This window comes from Pagrus major, chromosome 24, assembly GCF_040436345.1.
Source record: "Pagrus major chromosome 24, Pma_NU_1.0".
NCBI classification, from domain to species: domain Eukaryota; kingdom Metazoa; phylum Chordata; class Actinopteri; order Spariformes; family Sparidae; genus Pagrus; species Pagrus major.
Window position 1 is genome coordinate 11,002,202 of NC_133238.1, and position 24,844 is coordinate 11,027,045.

The following is a 24,844-nucleotide window of genomic DNA, read 5'->3' on the forward strand; positions in this document are numbered from 1 at the left end:
CGTATCAGGGCTTCATCTTACGGCCGCAGTTTGGTTAGGTTTAGGCAACAAAGATATTTTGTTAGGTTTAGGCAACAAAGATACTTGGTTAGGTTTAGACAACAAAGATATTTTGTTAGGTTTAGGCAACAAAGATACTTGGTTAGGTTTAGGCAACAAAGATACTTGGTTAGGTTTAGGCAACAAAGATATTTTGTTAGGTTTAGGCAACAAAGATATTTTGTTAGGTTTAGGCAACAAAGATACTTGGTTAGGTTTAGACAACAAAGATATTTTGTTAGGTTTAGGCAACAAAGATACTTGGTTAGGTTTAGGCAACAAAGATACTTGGTTAGGTTTAGACAACAAAGATACTTGGTTAGGTTTAGACAACAAAGATACTTGGTTATTTAGACAACAAAGATACTTGGTTAGGTTTAGACAACAAAGATATTTTGTTAGGTTTGGACAACAAAGATACTTGGTTAGGTTTAGACAACAAAGATATTTTGTTAGGTTTAGGCAACAAAGATACGTGGTTAGGTTTAGGCAACAAAGATATGTGGTTAGGTTTAGGCAACAAAGATATGTGGTTAGGTTTAGGCAACAAAGATACTTGGTTAGGTTTAGACAACAAAGATACTTGGTTAGGTTTAGACAACAAAGATATTTTGTTAGGTTTAGGCAACAAAGATACTTGGTTAGGTTTAGACAACAAAGATATTTTGTTAGGTTTAGGCAACAAAGATATTTTGTTAGGTTTAGGCAACAAAGATACTTGGTTAGGTTTAGACAACAAAGATACTTAGTTAGGTTTAGACAACAAAGATATTTTGTTAGGTTTAGGCAACAAAGATACTTGGTTAGGTTTAGACAACAAAGATATTTTGTTAGGTTTAGGCAACAAAGATACGTGGTTAGGTTTAGGCAACAAAGATATGTGGTTAGGTTTAGGCAACAAAGATATGTGGTTAGGTTTAGACAACGAAGATATTTTGTTAGGTTTAGGCAACAAAGATATTTTGTTAGGTTTAGGCAACAAACATACTTGGTTAGGTTTAGGCAACAAAGATATGTGGTTAGGTTTAGGCAACAAAGATACGTGGTTAGGTTAGGTTTGTCACTCTTTATACACTATCACCTGACTTCCTCCTTTGCAGCATTAATAAATACTACGGCCACCAGAGGTCACCACATAATAATAAACGTAAACATGTGTCATATTAAGTTGCACACAGTGAACCTATCTGGTGATTTTTCCGAGGATGGCTTCTTTCTATTTTCCCTGTTTAATTTTAAGATCTTGATTTGCCATATGCAAAATAATTGCCTTGAAGCAGTTGTTGGCAATGAAAGTCTTGTTCCCAGACTCTCTTCAACAATGCTCATACAATATGTATGAAAAGAAAATCAAGCAAGCAAATGAGAAAACGAGAACCTGAGACATAAAATAGTGCATAAGTTAAAATACTGAAATAAATCAGAAAAAAGTCAAATATAATAGAATACGGTAGTGATAAATAAATAAACTGTAATGTAGACAGGTGGTGCTGTAAATGTATTTGCTTAATGAAAAGTGGTTATATATTCACAGACCCACACAGATGTAAACAGATGGTATAATTAGATAAAAGAAGTATATAGGTAAGGTGTACCAGTGCGGTGTGAGTGAAATAGTAATGAGCTTGACAGCAATCTGTAATCAGACTCAGTGTGAAACTAATACACTTCCAATTAATTAATTCAAATTAATTGCTAGCATAGCCTAGAGAGTCCTTAGGCAACGCACAGCAGGTCAGCTGAACATGCAGAATATAAGATTCGTCTACAGGCAAGCATACAGTTCGACATAAATGAACATTTTGTGCAAGGATTGGTGATTTCAAGAGGAATTTTTGTTATCTGAAACCTAATTCTTCATGTTAATTTATTTAATTGCAACTTCAAATCAGTATTCTACAATAAAACAGTATATTACATGCTGTATGTGATTATATGGAATTGGGAGAGCCTCTGTTTGTCATTTCAGACCCTCGCTTATCCAGCAGTAATCTTCCATCCATCACCTGAGCTTCCCTTCTGAATACACCTGCTCCTCATTGTCTTAATCAGCAACCAATCAGTAATATATACCAGCCTGCTTCCCCCATTTCCCTCCCAGATCATCTATTGTGCATACTACCTCTATATTATGCATGTCAAGCCTTCCTGTTTTCTGTTTTGCCTCCCTGTTATGACCATTTGCTTGCATTTTGGACCCCTACCAGTCTGCCTGTCAGCATCTTTGTTGGTTTCATCTGTTTCAGAAGTTGTTTTAATTCAATTCGCCTATCTCTGAGTCACGCTTTTGAGCCTGTTACTTGCAGAAATGAGCCTTCTCAAGCTTGCCCCTTGTAGACACTCTTATCTTAAAGGTACCACATTGTAGAAAGTGAGACTTCCATGTCTTTTTGGATTATAAAGCAGGTCTAGGTGCTATATGAGTATTATGAAAGTATCAAAATGCTCAATCCACAGAGAATTGCACCAAGGCTGTTTGCAGAAACTGTGCCTTTAAAGGAGCCGTCAGGACTTCCGTAACATTGTGATGTCATAACTATACAGTCATCACCCTCAGCCCCGCCCCCAGCAGGGCCATGGTTGCAAAACACCAGCAGAGTTGATGTGGAAACACAGTGGCTGGTGCCTGCTCAGGCCTGTCAGAGCTGACCAATCAGAGCAGACTAGGCTCTTTGGGAGGAGGTCCTTAAAGAGACAGGTACTGAAACAAATTGTTCAAACAGAGGGTGAATAGAGGTACTGCAACAAGGGACAGTATGAGAAAAATAATGTGTTTATTGAACAGTAAAGCATGTAAACATTGAATGAAATGTAATAGATAAATAGCGGCCTCTTTAGCAAGGTAGAAAACATATTGTTCATTGTTAATCTATATAGTTTGCTTGGGTTCATGAATAAAACATTGGCGTGGACATTACCATTCATAAAGCAACTGTTGTAAAAGTAATACATACAAAATATTGAATAATCATGATGATAAGCTGCATCCTGTTTCTAGCTCAGACAGAATGACCTCCACATGAGGCAGGTGGAGGTGTCAGGATGAAACCATGTGTGTCCCAGGTGACTTTGGATGTTTTTCATCCTGCGTTCACCTTCATTAATAATTGCGAGGTGGCGGAGCATGACACCACAACTGTCCACAGGTCACAGTCCAAACACCAAGGAAACGCTTCAGATAAATGTATCCACCTCGGAGCAACTGCACAATCAGCTCCCTTTTGTGCCTGATACTGTGAATATAAATATAAATAAGTTGTCTGAAGGCATGTAAACAACGACCTACACCGTTAGCATGTTTGTTTTTTGTGAGGAGAAAAATCTACTGTTTGTTAAAGGAGCAATATGTAAGAAATTTAGTTGAAGACATTAAAAATAATTTAAATAATCAACAGAATGTGAATAAATCGACAATTTGACATCATTTTGTTTATGTGTTGTGTTGCAGGGGTGTTGTGTTGCAGGGGTGCTTGGAGTTCACAGTACGGAGTGCTAGCTGCATGGCTAACTGAGCTAACTAGCTAATAGCAGCTACACTTAGCGGCAGCCCCCTATTTGTTTTGAGTATGAATTCGACAGATGGCCAATTCTTACATATTGCACCTTCAAAGCTTCTTCCGACTTTGAACCAAAAATAATTTGATCTTACGCTCATGATTCACCACTTCCTCCAACAACAACATAAGCAAGAAAGTCTTTGGTGTGATCACAAATGAGGTCAAAGGTCGAGTCCTTTTTGCTTTTTTCCTCCAAATATTTTCACAGAAGCTCCAGTGAAGCTTTTCTTCTGTTAAATAAGACAGTGTTTCATGTCAAAACAGAGCTGCTGCAGATTGTTTTAATGAGGAGACGATGAAAGATGCAAAATGCGATTCATTTTGCTTGTTAGCTAATCTCATTAGCATAACAATATGTGACTTTTCATTGTTTCATTCTCGAGGAACGTTCTGAATTTTAAGTGAATGTTTGGCAAAGAAACCCGCCTTCCAGCGATCGTACTGAAACTCAGCATTAGTGTTAAGACGACACATAATGCATGCGTGGTGCTAATGTGCATGCTAGCTGCCTTGTATATGAGGTTCTGTTCACTTTGTAGCATTAGTTTCAGTTTGACTGTGAAATAGGATGAATGCTGTTTCTTGACTTCACATGTTTTGCATGATCACACCGATTTAGAGTCGAACATCCTGTCTGCAGTTGTATAATCTGTTGTTATTGCTCTGAGCGTGCCTTTGTTCTTTGTACGACACTTGAGCAGAGCGGTTTTCATGTCATCATTTGCAAAGCAGTGCTTTAGGTCCTTCTCATGTTTCTGATTATCCACAGAGGGAATTTAAGATTCAGGGGGAGCAGATTTGTGTGTGTGGTTTGGTTGATATTTAAGAGAAAAAAGGAAAAATCATATCTATCGAGTCAAGATGTGAAAAAATCCTTTTTTTTCAAATGCAGCACAAAAGACGCTGAAATGGAGACTTGAGGATGGATTTGCTGTCATCCTTGCCTAACATGAGGTCATGCATCTAAGGCATCAATCAGCTCGTGCTGTGATGGAGGACTTGCCGTCCCCTGGAAAAAAAAAAAAACAGGAGAGAAAAAATAAAAAGAAGAGCTCAGCGGGATGACGAGGTCATTACTATCTTGTGCAAGGTCACAAAAATGCCGTCGGGGTAATTGAGTGAAGCTCGGCTGGTAGCTGCGAATCGGAAAAAGGCGATTCACCTCCATCTGTCGGGGGGAAAGTGAATCAGACCTATTTCAGATCAAGGCTGGGTTTGTGCAGCAGCCTGAAATTACAAGCTTTTTCTCATCGTTTTGGACGCTCAGCAAAAAAACATGCAGGCAGCGTAAGGAAGACAAAGGCGGAAGTTTATCTGCTGCTGTGACCAGATGCGGCTGCCTCTCCCACCAAGCCTTGTTGCTTTGCGAGGCGACAAAGGAAAGCACTCTCCCAGGATTCAAAGTGTCGCAGTGAGTGCATCAGCAAGGAAGTGATTTCATGTTATTTGCCCATTACCTGGAGGCACAGAACTGCTGATGGCAGGGCTTTCTATATTGGTGGCGCCTCTCTATCCCATCAGTACCTTGTCACAACCAATCCAGCTGCTTCTTCTGATAGCTTTCTTTCATTTGCCGCCCTCCCTCACCCTGCATCCCAGCCTCTGTGCTTGTTTTGGAGAGGCCATCAGCGCACAACAATGTATCTCTGAGGTCCCACCTGCCCTTGACCCTCATCTTCTGCTGCCGCTGTGTGTGTGTTTGCCTGTCTGTGTGTGCGTATGAATAAGCAATGTAGGGTGACATTGTGTGTGCAGAGGTAAAGGGTAGAATCTTTTTTTAACCTTTGCGGATTCTGAAAAAAAGCGGCTGCATCCTGGTTGGTTCAGAGCGAGTCTATAGGAGATGGACGAGTGGTGCATCACAGCATTTAGACCAACAGTCATTCAAGGCTCCTCACAGCAGATGATAATAGATTCCACACATGCCTGCGCATCCAGACGAAAGACTTAATTTGCTCCGAGCTGGGGAGGCGATCGGCGTGACCTTGATCGAGTGATTGTCTCCAGAAAGAATCACAGAAGGACACATGTCTGTCAAATGTGTTGTACTCACTGTACCAGTGAGCCATAGAGGTGGAGGGACTTCGTTTATAGGACTAGCTAGTTGTTTCCCCCTGCTAGCAGCTAAGTTAAGCTAATTAGCTGCTAGACCTAGCTTCATAATATGAGTACAAACAATCTTTTCAGCTAACTCTGGGCCACAAATGAATAAGCATATTTCCCAAAATGTCAAAACTACTCCCTTACAGGATAACAATGTAGTATTCCTCAAAACCAAACTACAAGTAGTGGTTTTAAATAAATCTGTGTCTGACTGAAGGGCCACAGGTCCCTATCTTTCCAACATGCTGCACCTGTACCTGCTTAAACTCATCTGGATTACAGAGAGACCCTGAATATAAATGTGTAACTCTGTCTCCGTGTGTGTGTTGTGTGTCCTTCACCATCCTTTAAAACACACGATGTTGCCGCCCGACCCAGCCAAGAGGCTTTGTAATGTGCTGTCAAAACCTATTTACCTCTGTTATCTGGCCCTGCTGCCTGAACATGAGTGCACAGTGGGGGTGGTGGGCTTGGTACTACATGTCGCTGCCTCTTACTGTGAGGAAATCCACAAGATCATCCTTTTCTTTTTCTTTTTTTACTCCCAGTGAAGCGGCTATTGTTGTTTCCACTTCCCGGCAATCACTTATAAAAGCTAATTGATTAAGTTTGAGTTTGTGCCTGGTTCTGGCTGTCTTTCCTCATCCAGCAAAACACATCACTGCACTCCCCTCAGCTCTACAGCGCATTTTAGCATCTTTTAGCATCAATTTTTGAGCCATATATTTTTCTCAGGAGCTGGAGGAGACCAAAACAAAGCAAAAACCAAAGCAAATATTGGCCCTGCATCTATAATATGGTCAGAAAAACTGTGATGTTACGCCCCATCTGCTGGATGTGTAAATAGGAAACATCTTACCGTGAATGATAACTAGCTTTAGCCATATGAACTCGTAACGTGATTGTATGTCAGCGTTGTGCTTACTGTTTGTTAGGCTGCAGCGTTAATACAGGTTTAGCTGTTACACTGTTGGCCACAGAAGGACAGAACACCTCATTATTGGTTATCAATGGGAAGAATTGTTGCTCACCTTACCCTCTCTGGATTTGAGGAGTTACCTTGAGGGTTCTGCCGCTCAATAACCTCGCTCTTGTCTTTGTTCACTTAGTGCTAATCTAGTGCAGACATCATTATGGACCTGGGACAATACAGGCTTTTTGTAGAGTTTGAGGATTTTGCAACATGTTTGAGTTTGTTTTGCTTCCTACTAGACAGGATTTCTGTCCATCAGTCTTCTCAAACATAAGAAAAGTCGCAATTCGATATCTCCACAGTCAGTTTTCCACATAACCTCCATCATGAGAACAACGATGAGATCACGATTGTCTCGCAGGCATCATAACAGGCACCATCGCCTGCCTCCATCGCCTCTCTCTCAAAGTATTGATTTTTAAGAGATCCCGACCAATTCGGGCTCCCTTATGAGTTTTCGCTGCTGGTGAGGATGCGGGTGCCATATCGAGGATGGATGCTGGGTTTCATGTTGAGAGAAGGCAGTGTGAAGATTAAAGCAGGTAGGCCTATTGATTGGCAGATAGACAGTAGTAAGGTGGCCATTGATTGGGCAAACAGCCAATTTTTGACCTCGGAGTGCACTGGGTGAATCAATGGTTTTAATCCAGTGGGAGAAGTAAAGAATGGGAGGACTGGTCCAAAATATCCTCTACTTCAGTGTTTCTGACAGCGTGTTTCATCTCTTTTAATAGAAAATGTGTCATTAATAATTGATGAGGCTTAATTTCTTGATTTCACAATAACCTGTTCTTTTGTTGTCATTGTAACGTTATTTTAAATAATACTTGTAAAGATCTAGACTGGGTTATTGTTAGTGTAGACACATTATACATGCGGGGATAATCAAATTCAAAAATCATGTCCGTCACACAAATGCCTCTAAACGCAGACATTTTTCTATTTAGTCAAATTCATTCAGTGTGACTCCTGGTGCGATGGATTATTTTGACCTTTTGAAATGACCGGTCAATCAATACCACAATAGGTAGACTTCATCCTGTTTCACATTCATGAGAGGCCCATAGAGTGGAGGAACGGTCTCTGCATGATATTACTGTAAATTAGCCTAATGCAGTTTTATCATGGCAACATAATCAATGCACATATCATTTCATAAAATGACTTTAGACTCTAAAATGTGCATTTTAGGTTAGTGAAGTGATGGTTAGTGCAGATTCCTTCACAACTACAATGATTATGTGACAGAAACAGGACGTACCTTCATGAATTAGCATAGAAAAGGTTAGCTCATTGTTGAAATATTACTTGTTAGCTTAGTATTGCACTTACATAAAGTTTAAATGAGAGTCTACTGCCACGCTAACGGCTTCGTGAGACTATACTTAGGCACAGCAGCTAAATGCTAACGTCAGCATGCTAACATCCTCACAAAGACAATGCTAACATGCTGGTGTTAAGCAGATATGAAGTGTGATTGGTCCATTACCACCATTTTAGTTTAGCATGTTAGCATGGTATCTTTCTAGTAGAACTAAACACATAGCACAGTTTGAGCTATATGCTAACGTCAGAATGCTAACATGCTCACTAAGACAATACTAAAATGCTCTCCAAAACAATCTAGATGGATAAAAAGCACTACAGGTACAACGGAAAATATGTATTTATGATTTTGAGTGAACTGTCCCTTGAAGCTCCAAAGAATCAGGATCATACACTTTGTACAGAGAAACTTAATAGCCTATTTTCATCAGACCTTCCCTCCTGAGAAGCTCCTGTCAAATTCCATGTTTGTAACGCCGGCTTTCCTGTTAAAACTGTCATCTCGAGGCAAGAAAACACTGGTGAGATCACTATTTCTCAAACTTGACACAGAGACACAGATTTTTAAGTGCAAAATCAGTGAAGTTAAGTCAAATAAGAAAATAGAAAGCTAAAAGTTTATTGTTCTCAAAGGTGAAGATAGAAATGAATCCTTCAATTTCAAGAATCTGTTAAAAAATATCCAATCATAGCATCTGTTTATGATATAAACTCAAAAAAAACATTACAGTGATTTTGTTTTTGCCCAGCAACAGAAAGGCATGATAGTAAAACTACAACAAAGACTTGGATCACCTAACACAACATCCTCTCCCCACCTATCACGGATTCCCCTCCACCTGTCATGACAAACAGCTGCGGGGAATTTAAACGGAGCACAGGTTGCTGACGGTAACATGACCGGATCAGCGATACCCCCCACCAAATTAGGTCAGCGCTGGTCGGATGATTGCCCCTGTCTGATTGAGAGAGGTCAGCGCCCTCACCTTGTCTGGCACGCCACACACATACACATTCCTGCACTGTACATATAGGCACTAAGCCAGGAGACAAAGCCAGTAATAGCAGCGCAATATGGACACGCCTGGATGGTCACCACTGTAACCCTGCCTGCAGACTGGAAAACATAAAAACCAAGTGAAGTGTGGCAGCGTTCTGGTTTATGGAGTGTGAGTCATTAAAAGAGGAAAGGACATGTGCACACTTGGATATGTCACAAGGCTTTTATTTAATGATGTTGCAGAGGAAAGGTTACCAGGACTACAGGGCGGCAAACACTAAAGAGCTCAGAAATGATTATTACTGAGAAAAAGATTCAAGTTGGAGCTGAGTTTGAAAACTGATAAACGTTTGCTATCACATCTAGTTTACATACTTGCTGTGCTTCCCCAATGAGAACAAAAACTAAATTATTTCAGGTTTGAAGATTGTAACGGGCTCACATATTTGGTATAAACTGCTCTGCGATGGCATGCTGACCAATCTATTTGAGGGACAGCAACACCCACACAAATCAAACTTTTTAACATTGTACTTTGTACCATTGGTTCTCAATTTGTTTTAACCCACGTACCACATATTATTTAGTTAGTTATGATGATATTAAAGTGGAAATCACTTATTCCCCTTTTAGCTGAGGGTCCCCTAGGAACCCCTGGAGGTAACCGGGCCCCACTTTGAGAACCACTGCTTTGTACAATATGTATAGATGTGTATTAAATGTCTTTGAAAACTCTTCTGAGTGGGTACAAGAAAGATATTTAAGACTCGATTCCTTTGTTTTTCTCTCTTTGTGACTGTTGTGTCTTCATTATGTTGTGTTGGGTTGTAATTCATTCTCTGTTCACTTTCTAATGTGTGATTTATATGCACTGAGTGCAACTCGAGCCCAACTAATATGTGAGACTTCTTCATCTTTGCAGATCAGGCCATTTAACATTCTGGCAGGGGACTGCAGGTGAGCATCTCAGCTAACTCTGATTTATTTACATTTTAATTCATGCAGATTAATATTAACTGTGCTGGAAGAACACTTTTTGTAACCAGTCTGTCTTCCTGTGAAAAGGCCGCTTCCCTCCCTTTTCACTTTCACAGCCATGTTGCCTGTTTCCCAACATTAACATGTTCTTGTTAAATCATTAATTTCAGTTAAGTGTTGCAGACTATGTTTTAATTGATCAGACAGGTTATGTAATTAACACAACACAAGCTTGTTTCAGTAGGTGTGGACCATCTGCATCAGTGATGGTAAAATGTTCTGCAGTGAAAGATAGTTTTTTAAGGTTGTGCACTTGTGTGTGCCTGTTGATTAATTGTGAAGTCATCAAATCTCAAATAAATCCTTTTTTAAATGCTTTGTATCTGTTGGGATCATATGGTGTCCTTAGAAGATGGAAGGATCCTATTTGTATGAAGCTATGTGGCTCTACGGATCACAATGTTGGTTGTCCGGTCCCTCGTTTGGATCCAGACTTATCTCGTCAACCACTTGATGGATTGTCAAAGTTGGTTAAGACATATAGTGCTCAGATGATGGACCGCATGCTGAACTTGTAAGCCTCACAAATATAACGGGTACCGCCCAGACAAACCATCACAAACTAGCAAATGAAGTCGTCAGCACCTACAAATAAGTATGTAATACTTATTAATAAAGCACAGCAGCAGAATGTATCAGAAATGTATCCGCCCCAGGCTTTCCTTTGTGTTACTGAGCCTAGGGCTGAAATTCTTTCTGCTGCTGTGCATTATTAATAAGTATTACATACTTATTTGCGAGTGCTGACAAGTTAATTCGCTATTTTCTTCGAGCACCACCAGTAAGGTTTTTTGAGTTTTTCCTCTGAAATATCTCAACAATTTGGTACATGGTTCCTCGACGAAGTATCCGAGACATTTCCTCTTGCAAATGATATAAACACTCCCTGCTCCCCGAGTCCGAACCGCTAGCTGCATGGCTAACTGAGCTAACTAACTAAGGCAGCTGCAGTTAGCAGCAGTTAGTTGTTACTCTGGTGATACACTGCCCCCTAATTGTTTTGGGTACAAGTTTGACAGGTGGTAAATTCTTACATATTGCACCTTTTAAGTACAAAACTTCAGTAAATGTACTTAGTTACATTGAGTTTAAGCAAATGTTAGCATGCTAACACACGTGACTTAGATATTGAACATTGTAAACATGTAAGCATTTAGCTGTCCATAATTAAAGCCTAACAAAGCTGCGTGCAAGACTGTAGCCTACGTTAGACCATTTACTTGACCTGAAATAACAAACTTGTGTAGAGGACTGTTAAGTCCTTACAGCTCTTGACCTTTGAGATGCTTATATTAGCCTATACGGTCACTATATGTTTCTAAAAGGTGCTTTTTGCCCCTCAGCACGGTATCATGCTGGTGTGTGTAATCCAGCCATGAGGAGTTAAATCAGCCCTGAGGTGCCTGATGTGTGATGAGCTCATTGGAGCACCTCCAGCTGTCTGCTAACATTATCTGCCCTCCTGGTTAATACTGGTGGTCAGTTTCCTGGAGGCTGATTCACACATTTAATTGTTTTAGCGCTACCTGGCTGGTGTGAGTGCAAATGTGGGTCACAGATACGTTTCACGCAGTTAGCGGAGAGTCCTCTGATGTACGTCGACGATGCAGATCAAGAGCTTTCTAAACGAACAACGAGAATGATTTAACACTGACATCCTTCCATCCGTTCTCCCGCCACATCCTCCTATACATCCTATATGTTCACTATTGTCTCACAGCCCCATGAGATCTGTGTAGGTGGCTCTCAGGCAGGATGGCGATCATCAGAGCGTGTGATAAAGCCAAAGAGACAGCTGACATGAACACATCAATACACATTAGGCTTCACACTCTGAACTTGTTTAGCTTCGTTCTTGGATGTGTATGCACCAGTTGAGTCTGCCATAGCATGTGGATATAAGGCCATCTGTGTTTCTACGAGGAATTGTTTCATCCGCCAGCGGGTTGACAAACAGCAGCACTGTACACCATCAGAGATCAGCTAATACACTACCGTTGGGCGTCGAGTGTGAAAACCCATCCCCCATCAAACTGTATTAGAGTCACAGGACCGTCGCCTCACGCACTGAGATGCCACCCTCCTCGATATGACAAGGACTATGATCTTCTGTTGTTTTGAACAGAAACTGAAAGCGCAGGTTAGCGGGGCACTGTGAGCCGTGGCACCGCCGAGCCCCGTCCACACCCTTTGTGCACCACGCAGTCATCGCAATGCCGGCTCGTGTCATTCAGCCTGAAGGTGTGGTGGAGGGGGTCTTCTCAGCAGAGATTACACTGAAACAATGCTGTATTATTATTCTTGTATTTGGATAACTCGAGGGTTTGAATCCAGAAAAATCTTTTAAAAATTAAGTGTTGCAAATATTTGTCGATATTTTGAGATTTCTTCTCCGACTAAACAGGGTAGATATCTCAAAGCCTCAGCACATAAAACCAAATCTTTGTTTTTCTCAGTTATTTATCATCTTATGTTAAGTGGAAAAAAAAATCTGATTTTGAGTTTATAATATTACAATACAGGACAAAGTCATATTACTTTGACAATAAAGTCAAAGTATTTTGAGCATAACATCGTAGTATTTTGAAAACAAATTCATATGTTTGAAATAAAGTCAATATTTTGAGAAGGTTGTCTTAAAATTTGGAAAATAAAGCCCAGATTTAAAGTAAGAAAGTAAGCAAAGTCATATTTTTAAAATAAAGAGAATAAAACATTATATATATTTTTTAAATGAAGTCATATATTAGTCCAATATTTTTGCTTATAAAGTCAAAATATTTTAAGAGTAATGTCATAATATTTTTCAATAATGTTGAAATATCACAACTTTAATCTCGAAATATAAAAATGTTATTGTCAAAACATTGCAAGAACAAAGTCATGCTTCTTTGAGAATACGGACGTAATATTTTGACAATAAAGTCGTAAATATATTAGAATATAGTCACAATGTTTTAAGTGTAACTTTGCAAAAACTAAAAGGTTAAGTTTGAAAAAGAGGTTTTTGCTGTGAACCAGGGTTGATTATGTAATTTAGGTGTACTGGCCCTTTAACTTACTGTAACAGACTAGTGCTATTCTGAAAGAAAGCCTCAGAGGCTGAAATTACAGTTAAGTATGAAGAAAATATGCCATGCCTGTCATATGTGGATAATCACTTCATTAGTATTCAGGCTGTTTTCCTGCATGTAGAGAGCATATAATGCACACACAATTTAACCTAAGCTGGTACTCACCAGCCCCCTTTAATACTCACTGAAGTCTATTTTCATTTTTCGGAGCATCAGACATGTCAGCAGTCGGGTATTTTTACACACTTTCAGAAAGCTTCCCCTGTCGACACATTGCCACACAGCCACTGTAATCCAAACAGACAGTGCTGTGAGAAAGTGGCAAGGTTTTACGTGCCTTCAGAGATGTCACCCCTCCTCTGGTGCTGGAAAAATGATGAGCACAGACACACACTCACACTCATACTGGCACGGATGCCGTGAGGACGTACATGAGAATGGAAGTTTTAGTTATACAAACATTTCTTGCAGGCTAAGCTGACGGCAGAAGAAATCTCATTGGCTGAGATAAATGTCAGTGGGCGGGACTGAAGTTTTTGCGACTTTAAAGAGATGTTAGATTGAGGCGTGGTTAAAAGGCGAGCGATAACAGACGAGGATATATGAAATCCAGCACGGTTGCTTCAAACTGCAAACATACAGTCTGTTATAAATGATCCTGCTCCTTCTACTGGCTGACCTTCAGAGTTTCATCTTGCTGTAGTAGCTTTTGTAACCAAAGGCTCCTGCTGACCTTCCAAGACCATGAACACCGGGCTCATTACTGAATGAAAAATGAAGTAATTGAATTCATATTTTCGATTCATATTACGTTGAAAGTTTGCTCTGCGCCATTTATGTTCCACACTTAACAAGCTCTGATTTTCCTTTATACTATTGTCATCATAGAGTATGTTTGCTTTCCTGCAGGTTGATGAGCCAATTGACTGTAACAGTGGCCAACAATCCAACTTATCTTAGCAATCCAGCTAGCAACTAAAGCAGTGTTTATGGAGCACCAGAAAGAGCAATATACAGAACTTAATAACTTCCTCACGTTTCTTCATGTTGTTATGGACTGCTCCAAGTCCCTCAGTGCTGCCAGTTGTATGGCTTTAGCACACTCTGGTCTGAGCTGTGGTGCATCGAGTAAAAATCGCTACACATCAAATGACGATCAAATGCGCAATTTCGTGAAAGTCTGTCAAGTGTAGATTCCAGATACTGGATACATATTGCAGGCGTTGGTTCTGCTTGATGTTAGTGATGGAAATTGCCTTCACACACACACACACACACACACACACACACACACACACACACACACACACACACAAAATATCAGATTTGAGTTACATCAGATTCAGACTTTTCCAAGTGAACCTGGTGGAAAAGCAATTGAGAGAGGTGAGTGGTGTTGCTTCAGAGCGAAAGCATGCAGCAGCTCTGAAAGTTTTTAATCCCCTACCAGGGAGGTCAGAAATACACGTGCAATCACATTTCTATTTTTAGCTGCTACTTCCATCTTCTCAGGCTGATGAGAGGAGAAACAGTGTTGGGAATATCACCCGTGTTATTAGAGCACTTTGTGAGCCTGTGCTCTAGGCTTGCATTCATGATATGTAAAGATATGTAAAATGGTATAAATGATCCGGGTGCAACATGCTTGAGTGGTCTCATATGCAAACTGTGTAGTAATTATCTTCCTCATAATTACAACTTGCCTGTATTTAAATTAAACCTTTGCTGCATAGAGGAGCTGTTCTCAGGTATGACGTTGGTGTTACTGAGCAAAGTAAAACTGAGCAAACAGTTATCGGAGACCTCAGGGAGGCAGGAAATTAATATCAGAATCTGCCTTAAACTACCACAAGTCACAACTTGACTAGTTGACTGGTGGTGCAGCTTCACCTCAGGGCCTCCTACACATATACATAATTTTATGCGCACAGTGCAACAGCAGACACCCACCCACTGCTACCTCATTAGTGACTGCAGCCCCCAGGCTCACAACTGGGGAAAGGCCTAATTGCATAGTTCAGCGGGACTGACATCGCTCAGAGCATTTTGGAACAGTCTGCGACAAATGAGCATCAGGTGCAAGCACCTACAGTAATATTCTGTTATTTCTGACCCACCCCGTCACAGTTGTAACAGCCAAGTTAAGCTCGTAGTAAGTCACTGGAACTTTCTGGAGCGCAGAGGGACCAGATGAGCTCACTGGAGTTCCTTAAGAGCAAAATTTGGTCAAATAACACGAATTTGTGCACTTAACAAACAAGCAAGGTAGCAGCTATGCTAAAATACCTTTTCCATCCATCATACCTTCAGAGTTAAGCATTTCACTGTGCCAATTTGGTCATATAACTGGATAGAATGCACTCAGAGAACAAGCTAGTAAGGTGCTATGCTAAAATAACTTCCCGCCAATCATACCATGAACAACACAATGCAGAGTTAAGGGATTTGTAAAGCATGAATGTAATGTTACACAAACAGCATTTTACTCTGCTAATTTGTTCATAAAACTGGACATAGTGCACTCAAGAGCCATGCTAGCTGGGTGCTATGCTAAAATAACTTCCCGCCCAACATACATATCTTCAACAACGCAACAACACAGAGTCATTGCACTGCTTCCAGCTAGCTTCAGTGCTGTCTGACTGAACTCTGTGACATCTAATCATACTAACCCACTAAACTAGCGACCAACTTTATACCTGCTAAACATCAGCACACTAGCATGGTCATAGTGAGCATGTTAGCATACTGGTGGTACCATTAAGCTGTAAACAGTGGTTTACCTACAGACAGTTTACCAGGGCTGCTATGATAGCTGTAGACTAAGTCAACATGGCAGCATTTTAGCAATATTAATAATCTGGAAAGTTTTATTTGGCTTCTGTTGAAGAACATTAAATAAAATATTATCTCTGCAGTGGTTTATTGCACTTGCTTGAGCCTCTGTGGTACTTCTTGAGATATCACCATAAAATTTACTGTCCTCCGCACTTGCACCTGGTGCTTATTTGTTCAAATGAATTCCAAAATGCTCTGAGCGTTGTCAGTAGCGCTGAACTGTTCAATTATTTCCCATGTGCAAGCCTGGAGTTTACAGCCACTAATGAGGCAGCACTGTGCAAGAGCTGTTATTCCGTATTCATAGAATTATGTATGTATGTTTCAGGAGGGGCTGTTCATGCATTTTGCATCACTGCCCAGTGTGACTATGTTCACAAAGTTAGGTCATTTAGGGAAGAGACCACATGTAAAAACTGGGTTTATTATAAGATTAACCTCATCAATAAAATCAAGATCCCTCCCTGGGGAGCTACAGATGGGGCCTTGACACCGATGGTAGGGCTGCAGTAGGCCTCGAGGACTGACAATGACAGCAGAGATGTAACAAGTAAGCTTGTTTAAATGACCTTGACAGAAAAACCACAATACATAACTAGCTGAATAATAATTGAGTGCCGAAGACCTGGAGGAGATGAGAAAATTAACATAATAATTGTCTCCCCGTTGAACTTAAGCTAAAAACGTCTTTATTTTGTGACGGTTATTTCCACTTTATGATTACTGGATATTCTCTCATAATATAACTTTAAGTTCACTAAGTGTCGTCTCATTATTTTGGGAGGATCACAGGCATTTTCTTTATCCTGCTAAAACTGGAGGTGGGTGGGAAGTACTGTCAGCTCCCAGTAGTCTGTGGAAACCAACTTGTCCAAACATACTCTCAAAGCTGTTTTCTGGCAAATGAAACACACCAATATGATGAATAGTTTGCCCAATTTTCCTATTCTATCATCAAGCTATACGCAAAAAAAGTACTAATCCCCTAAATATGCATGTCTAAAGTCAAATCCAAATCATAACTCAAGTGAAAAATACATCACACAACCAAAACCATAACGAGAAGCACAGATCTTTGGAAAAAAAAAAATAAGGACTGTGTTTTTCTTTGTTCAGTCGACTGGGAAAGCGTCCACCGTGGTGTTAGCAGGCAGTTGGTGTCCAGATGGTGAAGCCTCTGCAGACAGTAGCAGGATCTGATCACTAATGTATGTGTTAACCTGTCTGGCTGTTGATTAAGGATGTTGTCGGATGGATGAGTGTGACTGCTTTGTGGAAAATAGACTCCTTGCAACGATCATAAATCAAAATACATTTACAATTTATTCTTGTTTTTAGATATTAAAGAGACAGTTTGAAATGGTTTGGAAAGACACCTTTCTTGAGATTTGGATAATGAGATTGACACCACTCTCATGTGCGTCAATGAAGTAACAGCCAGTTGGTTAGCTTAGCTTAGCATAAAGACTGGAAGCTTTGTCTTAAAGTGGTCAAGTATGCCTACTAGAACACTTTAAAGCATATAACATTACCACATCTTATTTGTTTCTTGAAGTCCTCTCATCACCATGAGCTTGTGAAGCAACCAGCAAAGTCACTGCTCTCAGCCAAGAAGTAGTCCCACGTTTAACCGCTGTAATCCTGCAACTTGTTGCTTTTACTTTGTTTTTGTTTTTGTAGTGATTAAACAAACAAGCTAAAATGTGTTAATTAGTGAGTTTAAGAGTTGCTTGTTGGCTGATTTTCTGCTTTCAGTCTTAATGCTATGCTAAGCTAAGCTAACCAGCTACTGGCTACAGCTTCATACTGACCATTCCAGATAAATGTGGTACCCAGTTTCTACATCAAATGCTTCAAAGCCTCCATATCTTAAAGGATAATGACACATTTCTATATTTGATTATATTTTCTTGTAATTAACACTCACTGTCCTGAGGCGTTATTGGTTTACAGCTGCAAACATGTCGATAAGCGATTGTAATTGAAATGTAAATGTCAGTCCCATAAGTTTAAATTAGTGGCAAAGAACAAAACAAGGGCTGATATCGAGGACCAGAGCGCAGCCTGGAGATATACAGAGGATTTAAAGCCTAACACAAGAGGACCAGGGTTTCAAATCCAGCAGGAGCAAGTATGGATACACAGTCAGGTGAAGGTGGTGATTAGTCTCTCTGCAGTCCTAATAGGTCTGTCGTCCGTGCACGCTGAGGAAATGGGAAATAGAGCTTTAATGGCTGTCAGTTAATCATTAGTTAAGGAGTGAGCGTGGTTAATAGTGTGCTGACACAGGCAGGTACCTCAGATTGTGTGAGATGGAAAATATGGTTTTCGACACTGGATGAAATGGCAACAGAAAAGTGCTGATTCCAGACAAGATCCGGTGCGGCCCGACATAAAAAAGCAATAAAAAAAATACAGACCTCGACTGACTCACCGCTTCGTCTGGAGGTCTCAAGGCTTCGCTGCACTTAGGAATTCAACTTGCAAAAGCAGTCACTGCTGTCCAGGGAAGAGTGTCTCACAGAAACAATTAGAGCCTGAGACTGGCCTGTTATTTTACACTGAGTAACTGTAAGTCCATGCTGACCACAGACAGATAAACACAGTGAAAAATACATCATGCATTTGATCTTTGGAGCCATTTCAATTCCAATTAGTGTCTTGTCTTGTCGCTGTCTTGCCGAGAGTAAGAAGAGAAGATTTATACTATTCTAGTGCCATTATATTAATTAAGTTACAGCCAGCAGCCGGTTAACTTAGCTTAGCTTAGCATGAAGACGCATAAAGCCAAAGTCTTGTGGTCCTGTTAGCATGTAACTACAGTTAAAACCCACAAGTAGTGAGCTTTACAGGTGCTGTAAGCTAGCAAATTAATATTCAATTCCTGGCTATGTTATATTCTATTTCTGCCTCTAAATCCTACACACTGGACCTTTAAATATCTTTGAAAATGGACTGTTGGTTGGACAAAACAAGCACTTTGAAGATATCAACTTGGACCCAGAAACCTGTGATTTAGAGTTTCATTATTTTCTGATGTTATTGTTAAACTAATTTATTTTAAATGGAACTGACAGGATAACTGATAATAAAATAAATCATGAGGTGCCACTTTAATGTCTGGATCTGCATGTTATCTCACTATATAAAGGTGGGCGATTGAATTTCCACCAGAGTCGACTCGTCTCGATTCGGCCATTTCTTCGCTGCTCTTCACCTCCAAACAACAATACCGAGGAGAGACCCCAGGGTGAAGAATTCATTTGGGAGCTACTTTCAGATTCTGGTGCATATCGGTGTGTGTGTGTGTGTTTGTGTGTCTGTGTCTGCACATCCCACAGGGGCTCCATCTAGGGTGGATGCTGTGTTGCTGTTACAAATGATCCTTTGGCAGACTCACTGACAGCCAGGCTCTGTGCCGCTCCACATGCCTCATCACCACACACACACACATACACACACACACACACACACACACACACAGGCACGCGTCACGTTGCTGCAGCGGGCCCACGGTGAGTGAAGCATGTTGGTCCCAGGGCAAACTCCCACTGCATATCCTGTCAGCTCAGAAAAAGTGTCAATCAGCTTGTCCAAGTCAGCTAAAGAGATGTGTCTACGTTAGCAAAATGTACTTTTACTCGCTGTCCTTGTCCTTCGCGACATCTGACAGCAAATAACACTACTCTTGCCAAGACAATTCCTCTATTCTAGTCTCTAAACTTTATTGATCAAGGCAGAGGGTTTTTGCTGAGTATGTGTAGCTTTCCTCCACAGTTGCCCACCTGGGATCTGGCCACTACAAACACACTCAGCCTTTGATTCTGGACATTATTTAGAGGTTGGCTATGGTAAAGTTCAACAGAATTAAGGGAGCTCTGGAAACTTTAGTGAAAGTGCTTTTAAAGGTGCACTATGTAGTTTTGGGGAAGAAGGGAAAGATATTCGGTGATATAATATTTGCAAAATTTTGGGTCATTCATGTGTCTTTTAGTCGTAAAGTAAACAAACTGGCATCACAATTTCATACCGTTTTACTTTGTTTATATGTGGCGGACCCTGCCACCTTTCTAGCTTCAAAGAGTCGTCTGTGGACCTTATTTTCCTCTGAGAACAGCTTGTTTATTCACTTTAGGAAAAAATAAATATTTCTGAGTTTGTATTATGACCTCATTGATATTACAGAGTTTGAATTTCTTCTCCAAAAACTCCATAGTGCCCCTTGAATGCACCTTCCCTGCCCCGAATGTCATAATCGAGAAGACATTGACGTGTTTAGTGCTTTTATTTTGGAGTAAATCTACATTTGTATGATCCACCTGTCTACGCTAAGACGCGGCACTATTATCATCACGCCGGAGCCCAAAAATACCAACAAAAGTAGGTTGTTTCACCCCTGAGGCAGCAAGTTCACGGGGAACACATTTTATGTGTCGTCTCCTTCCTTTTTTTGCCTGAGCCGCATGGTGTGTTGGTTTGCGAAGGAAGCTGGAGAACAGATACCAATATGGCAACAATTGGACAGGATGAAAACTATGAATATTAAGCAAACAGTCAGAAATACCAGCTAACATACAGCTACTTAAAGGGCCACATTGTAAGGCTGACACAAGCTGTAGTGCTGCTCCAGTCAAGTCCAGGGTCCTGTTAGCTGTTAGTTTGCTGCCATCTTGTGGTGAGATGCGGAATTACAACGCCTGTAACGTCTAAGTCTGTGATATTATATTTTAAAAATGTCTTTAAAAAACACAGTTTCAGACAGAGAATAGTGATATTTTGAAGCAGTCATTTCTACTTATATTACACTGAAAATACCATTATGTCACGTAACTGTTACGCAAAAACCGCGCAGGTGTATTTTGTCCCTCGTCACTTCCCGTCGTTGTTTTGCGATCAAGCGTAATAGAGGACGTGCAACTTCACAGGTAGGAACAGCGTGTACTTTTCATAATGTAATCTCTTTTATCAGCTTTTTATTTGCACTATTTTACTCAGAATATTAAGACGTTCGTTGTCGACGCTGTCAGGTGTTGTGTGCGAGGTGTTCTCACGTTAGGAGGTTCACAGTCCTGTCCGAAAAGAGAAAGTGTCAATATCAGCTGACTGGGCTAACCTTAGCAGCTAGCTAGTTGACCTCGCTAGCTGTTTTGTTTGGGTTGAAGCCGTCACATTTAGTGATCATTTGTATCTGTTACAAGATAACTGCTGTTATTAACTTACGTCCAAAGCAAGTGTATTAATAGACTCTACTTTGCTGCTTGTGCTGCCCCGTGAAACATATTTGCAACCGTTGCATCATGTCTGCTAACTTATGCTAATGCTAACTAATTCTGGCTAGCAAACTAGAGTGAGCTAACGGACTTTTTTAACTTTAAAACACATTTTTGGGACATCTACTGTTACACCAATTGTTGATGTTTTTGTCCAACAGGTTAAAATCTAAAGCAGACGGAGACGAACCACAATGTCCAGCAGTGTAAGTGACATAACAACAACTCTCCTGTAGTGACGTGAGCTCGCTGTACTTGCACTTTTGTTTTTCTTGTATGAAGGGACGTGTCAACCAAACTTCATTTAAAAATCAGGCAATTTTACAGTAGGGCTGCAACTCACAGTTATGTTAGTATCGATTGATTTGTCGATCCGTTTCTGGATTAATCTTTTAGATTTTACTTATTTGGTGTGTAAAATGTTAGAACATGGTGAAAATGTTGATCAGTGTGTCCCAAAGCCCAAGGTTATGTCCTTAAGTGTTATATATATATATATATATATATATATATATATATATATATATATATATATATATATATATATAAGATATTCAGATTGATGTCACAGAGGAGTCAAGAAATCAGAAAACATTCACATTTAAGAAGCTGGAGTCTGGAACCTAATTAAATTAAATTATTAAATCATTAAATTCCCAGTGAAGTGTACTATAACAGTGCACGGATGTCATTTTAGATGAGACAAGTTCATTGTTCAACTGTAAGATGTCCTTCCTCCGTTACCTATATTTGTCGCAATTGTTGATACCAACATTTGAGGGGTCATTGCAATAAAAGCATGTATATCGGCTGATATGTCAGAATTTTATAGTCCCTAATATCGGTATCAGCCCCCAAAATAAAGTTTTGGTTAGGCTTTACACATTTTTACTTTTAAAAATCTTCCTTGATTTAATCCCCGCTTGTAGTGAGCTGGATGAATCAGTTTTAACTCCTGATTCTTTTGTTAAATTAATCAAAAACCAAACTCCCAGAAGGTAACTTGTGTAACAATTGATATGCATGTTTTTGCCTCTGTAGGTGCTGTGTGGTCGAGGCAGGCTGGTCCTCTCTCAGGCCGCCGGCTATCAAGCCTTAGCTGCTCTCCGTGTGGGCAGAACCAGAACTTTCTCTGCTGCGAGCTCAGATGAGCCTTACATAGCTGCATCACCCGCAGACTCAGGTGAGTCAACTAGGAAATGAGTCAGTCACCAGTTACTGGAAATTGTCCCTGAAGTGAACTGAAGAAAGCTTTTGACAAAATTTTTAGTTTGTTGTGTTTTTTGACTTTTTTGCTACCCTGGTGTTCCAGGCGTGGCTTTCATTAGCTGAACAAACAACCTGGGGGGAGGATACAGGCAAACAAAACATAACGACGCAAACACACTCGTATACATATTTGTTCTGTCTCTTCCAGGCCCCAGGACTGTGTGGCCTGATGAGAACATGGGACCATTCGGACCTCAGGACCAGCGCTTTCAGTTACCGGGTAACGTTGGCTTTGACTGCCACCTGGAGGGCGTGGAGGACCAAAAGAAGACCCCAGTCCACAGGACGGTGCCTGATGTACTGACGGCCCCAAGCAGCTCAGAGAGACAGCAGTTCATCCTAGCGCAGTTTGTTAATGAGTTCCACGTAAGTTCTTGAATAGTTTTTATAGCTACCTTTCAGAATGCTGCAGCTATTTATTTCTATTTATTTGTTAATTTGAGGGGTTTAGCAACCTGGGGGTCCAAATAATTTCCAAAGAAATGCATATTATCAGTCAGAATAAATGATTTCAGAGCTGTTTTGTTAATGTTTGCGTGTGTTTGTTCTTCAGAGTAAACTGGGTCCTATATCCACGAGAGTCAACAAAGCCGAGCAGTACTTTAATCAGACAGGAACAGACTGCTCAGTAAATTCCTGCCCTGAGCTGTTAAAGAAAGGTAAGGAAGGTTATCTGGTGTTAACTCACTTGAGCAAAATCATTTATAAAGTTGTGTCATCTGTTAAAAGCCTTCAGTAACAAAACTGTGTGTGTGTGTGTGTGTGTGTGTGTGTCAGACCTGGAGCTGTTGTTCCCCGCAGCGCCCACCGCTCCCATCACAGTTGTGACGGTCACACAGCGAGGCGGTCGGTTTGAGGAGGAGCCAGCAGAGCAGGACAGAGAGCAGCTGCTGCACAGAGTGAGTCCTGTCACGTTTCATTATTATTATTATCATTAGCTTAGATAACATCATTGACGAGATGTTGACACAGTTGCCGACTGCGTTTTGTTTCTCCTCGCTGCAGTTCGTGAGCGGTGCAAAGGAAATGTGCTTCTCGCTGTGGACTGCAGGCTACTGGGCAGACTTCATTGACCCAACAACAGGAGCAGCTGTGAGTTCTCCTCTGTGTGTAGTGATTTCTAATTTACTGTGAATACCAGGGGAAACGTAACGTAGATCTTGTTACAACCTGAAACGACTTAATGTATTGCAGCTAATGCGAAATGCAGAAGAAGGCATGAATGAGAGCTGTCCACTTGTGATTGGCTCACTCAGGACGCTGTTAATGCCAGATGTAAACAGGCTCAGAGAAACATCTGTGAATATAAAGGTCCAGTTCATCACCATCACCTTGTGTTCCCCAACAGTTCTTCGCATCTACTTCAAGTCACACCTCACTGCGAACAGAAGAGGAGCTGAGAAATCTGGGCTTCCACATCGAAGCGTCCGGCTCGTGCACAGTCATCCGCCACATCCTGGGAGGAACGCCTTTGTTCGTGGGGGCTGTTTTCACCAGCGCACCTACTCACAGCGCCGCCGTGGCGAGACTACAAGGACTTTCAAATGAACTCGATGATGAGGAATAGGTTGTTTTGCTTTATTTAATAATCCAATAAATCCAAACACAAGGCTTCTATTTATGACTTGCAGAGCTTGGTGTATGGTGGTGTCAGTCGAAGGTTGTGCAGAGTTTGTCTTACTGTAACAAGGACCTGACTGAGACTCTAATGTAAACCTCAATGCTGTGCTGACTGGTAAGAGGTGACATGTCAGCCCGGTCTATCCTGCACCACATCCAGGGAGCAACACACACTCGGTGCAGTGGGAAGGCTTCTGACTACAAATGAAAGGCTTTTCAAGATGTTTGAAAAGCTTCTATGTTAACACTTTATCTGTGTTTTATTATAAAAGGATCATGGATTTGAAATGGTCTGAAGCAGCTGTTGGAAGCAAATGTGAAAAGATTCAGATTCTTGAGATCTTCAGATAAGATTCTTGCTGAATGATATCAGGGCAATAACCTGTCATACAGACATGTACAGGATTGTTTTCCTGTTGCACAGGATGTAAAGAAATGTGGATACTGTTCCAGTTTGAAGCAACAAATTGTGACAGAACTCAGAACCTGCTGAACAAATAAAGTGACATCTCATCACGGTGCTAAGACGCTGTACTTCCTGTTGATGTGAGTGTGTGCTCCTTCACGGACAGTTCACCTCGTTCTGTCCGATTTTAGTTTGTTAATATGCATTTTTTAAAACAGTTTTTTCTTCATCTGTGAGCAACTAAACTAACAACGCTGAACTGCTGCATCAGGAGGTTTCAACATCAAGTCAAAACTGCTCCACCTACAGGGTGCCATGTTCCTTTCTCTCA

The 24,844-nt window shown here is 40.7% G+C and overlaps 1 protein-coding gene across 1 annotated transcript; it reads left to right on the forward strand.

The window, feature by feature from the left end:
• The first annotated feature begins 20,821 nt into the window (after positions 1–20,821).
• On the forward strand, positions 20,822–24,641 carry mmadhca (metabolism of cobalamin associated Da). The gene is made up of 8 exons (XM_073462200.1): positions 20,822–20,873; positions 21,380–21,424; positions 22,260–22,401; positions 22,636–22,853; positions 23,041–23,146; positions 23,265–23,386; positions 23,493–23,579; positions 23,836–24,641. The coding sequence occupies exons 2-8, from the start codon at positions 21,413–21,415 to the stop codon at positions 24,052–24,054; spliced, it is 906 nt and encodes a 301-aa protein (XP_073318301.1). The 5' UTR covers positions 20,822–20,873; positions 21,380–21,412; the 3' UTR covers positions 24,055–24,641.
• Positions 24,642–24,844: the final 203 nt, after the last annotated feature.

Excerpts from the sequence above, each read along its gene's own strand:
- mmadhca (XM_073462200.1), top strand. Across the intron at positions 23,387-23,492 it reads GAGAGCAGCTGCTGCACAGA|TTCGTGAGCGGTGCAAAGGA; the intron begins GTGAGTCCTGTC and ends TCCTCGCTGCAG. Across the intron at positions 23,580-23,835 it reads ACCCAACAACAGGAGCAGCT|TTCTTCGCATCTACTTCAAG; the intron begins GTGAGTTCTCCT and ends GTTCCCCAACAG.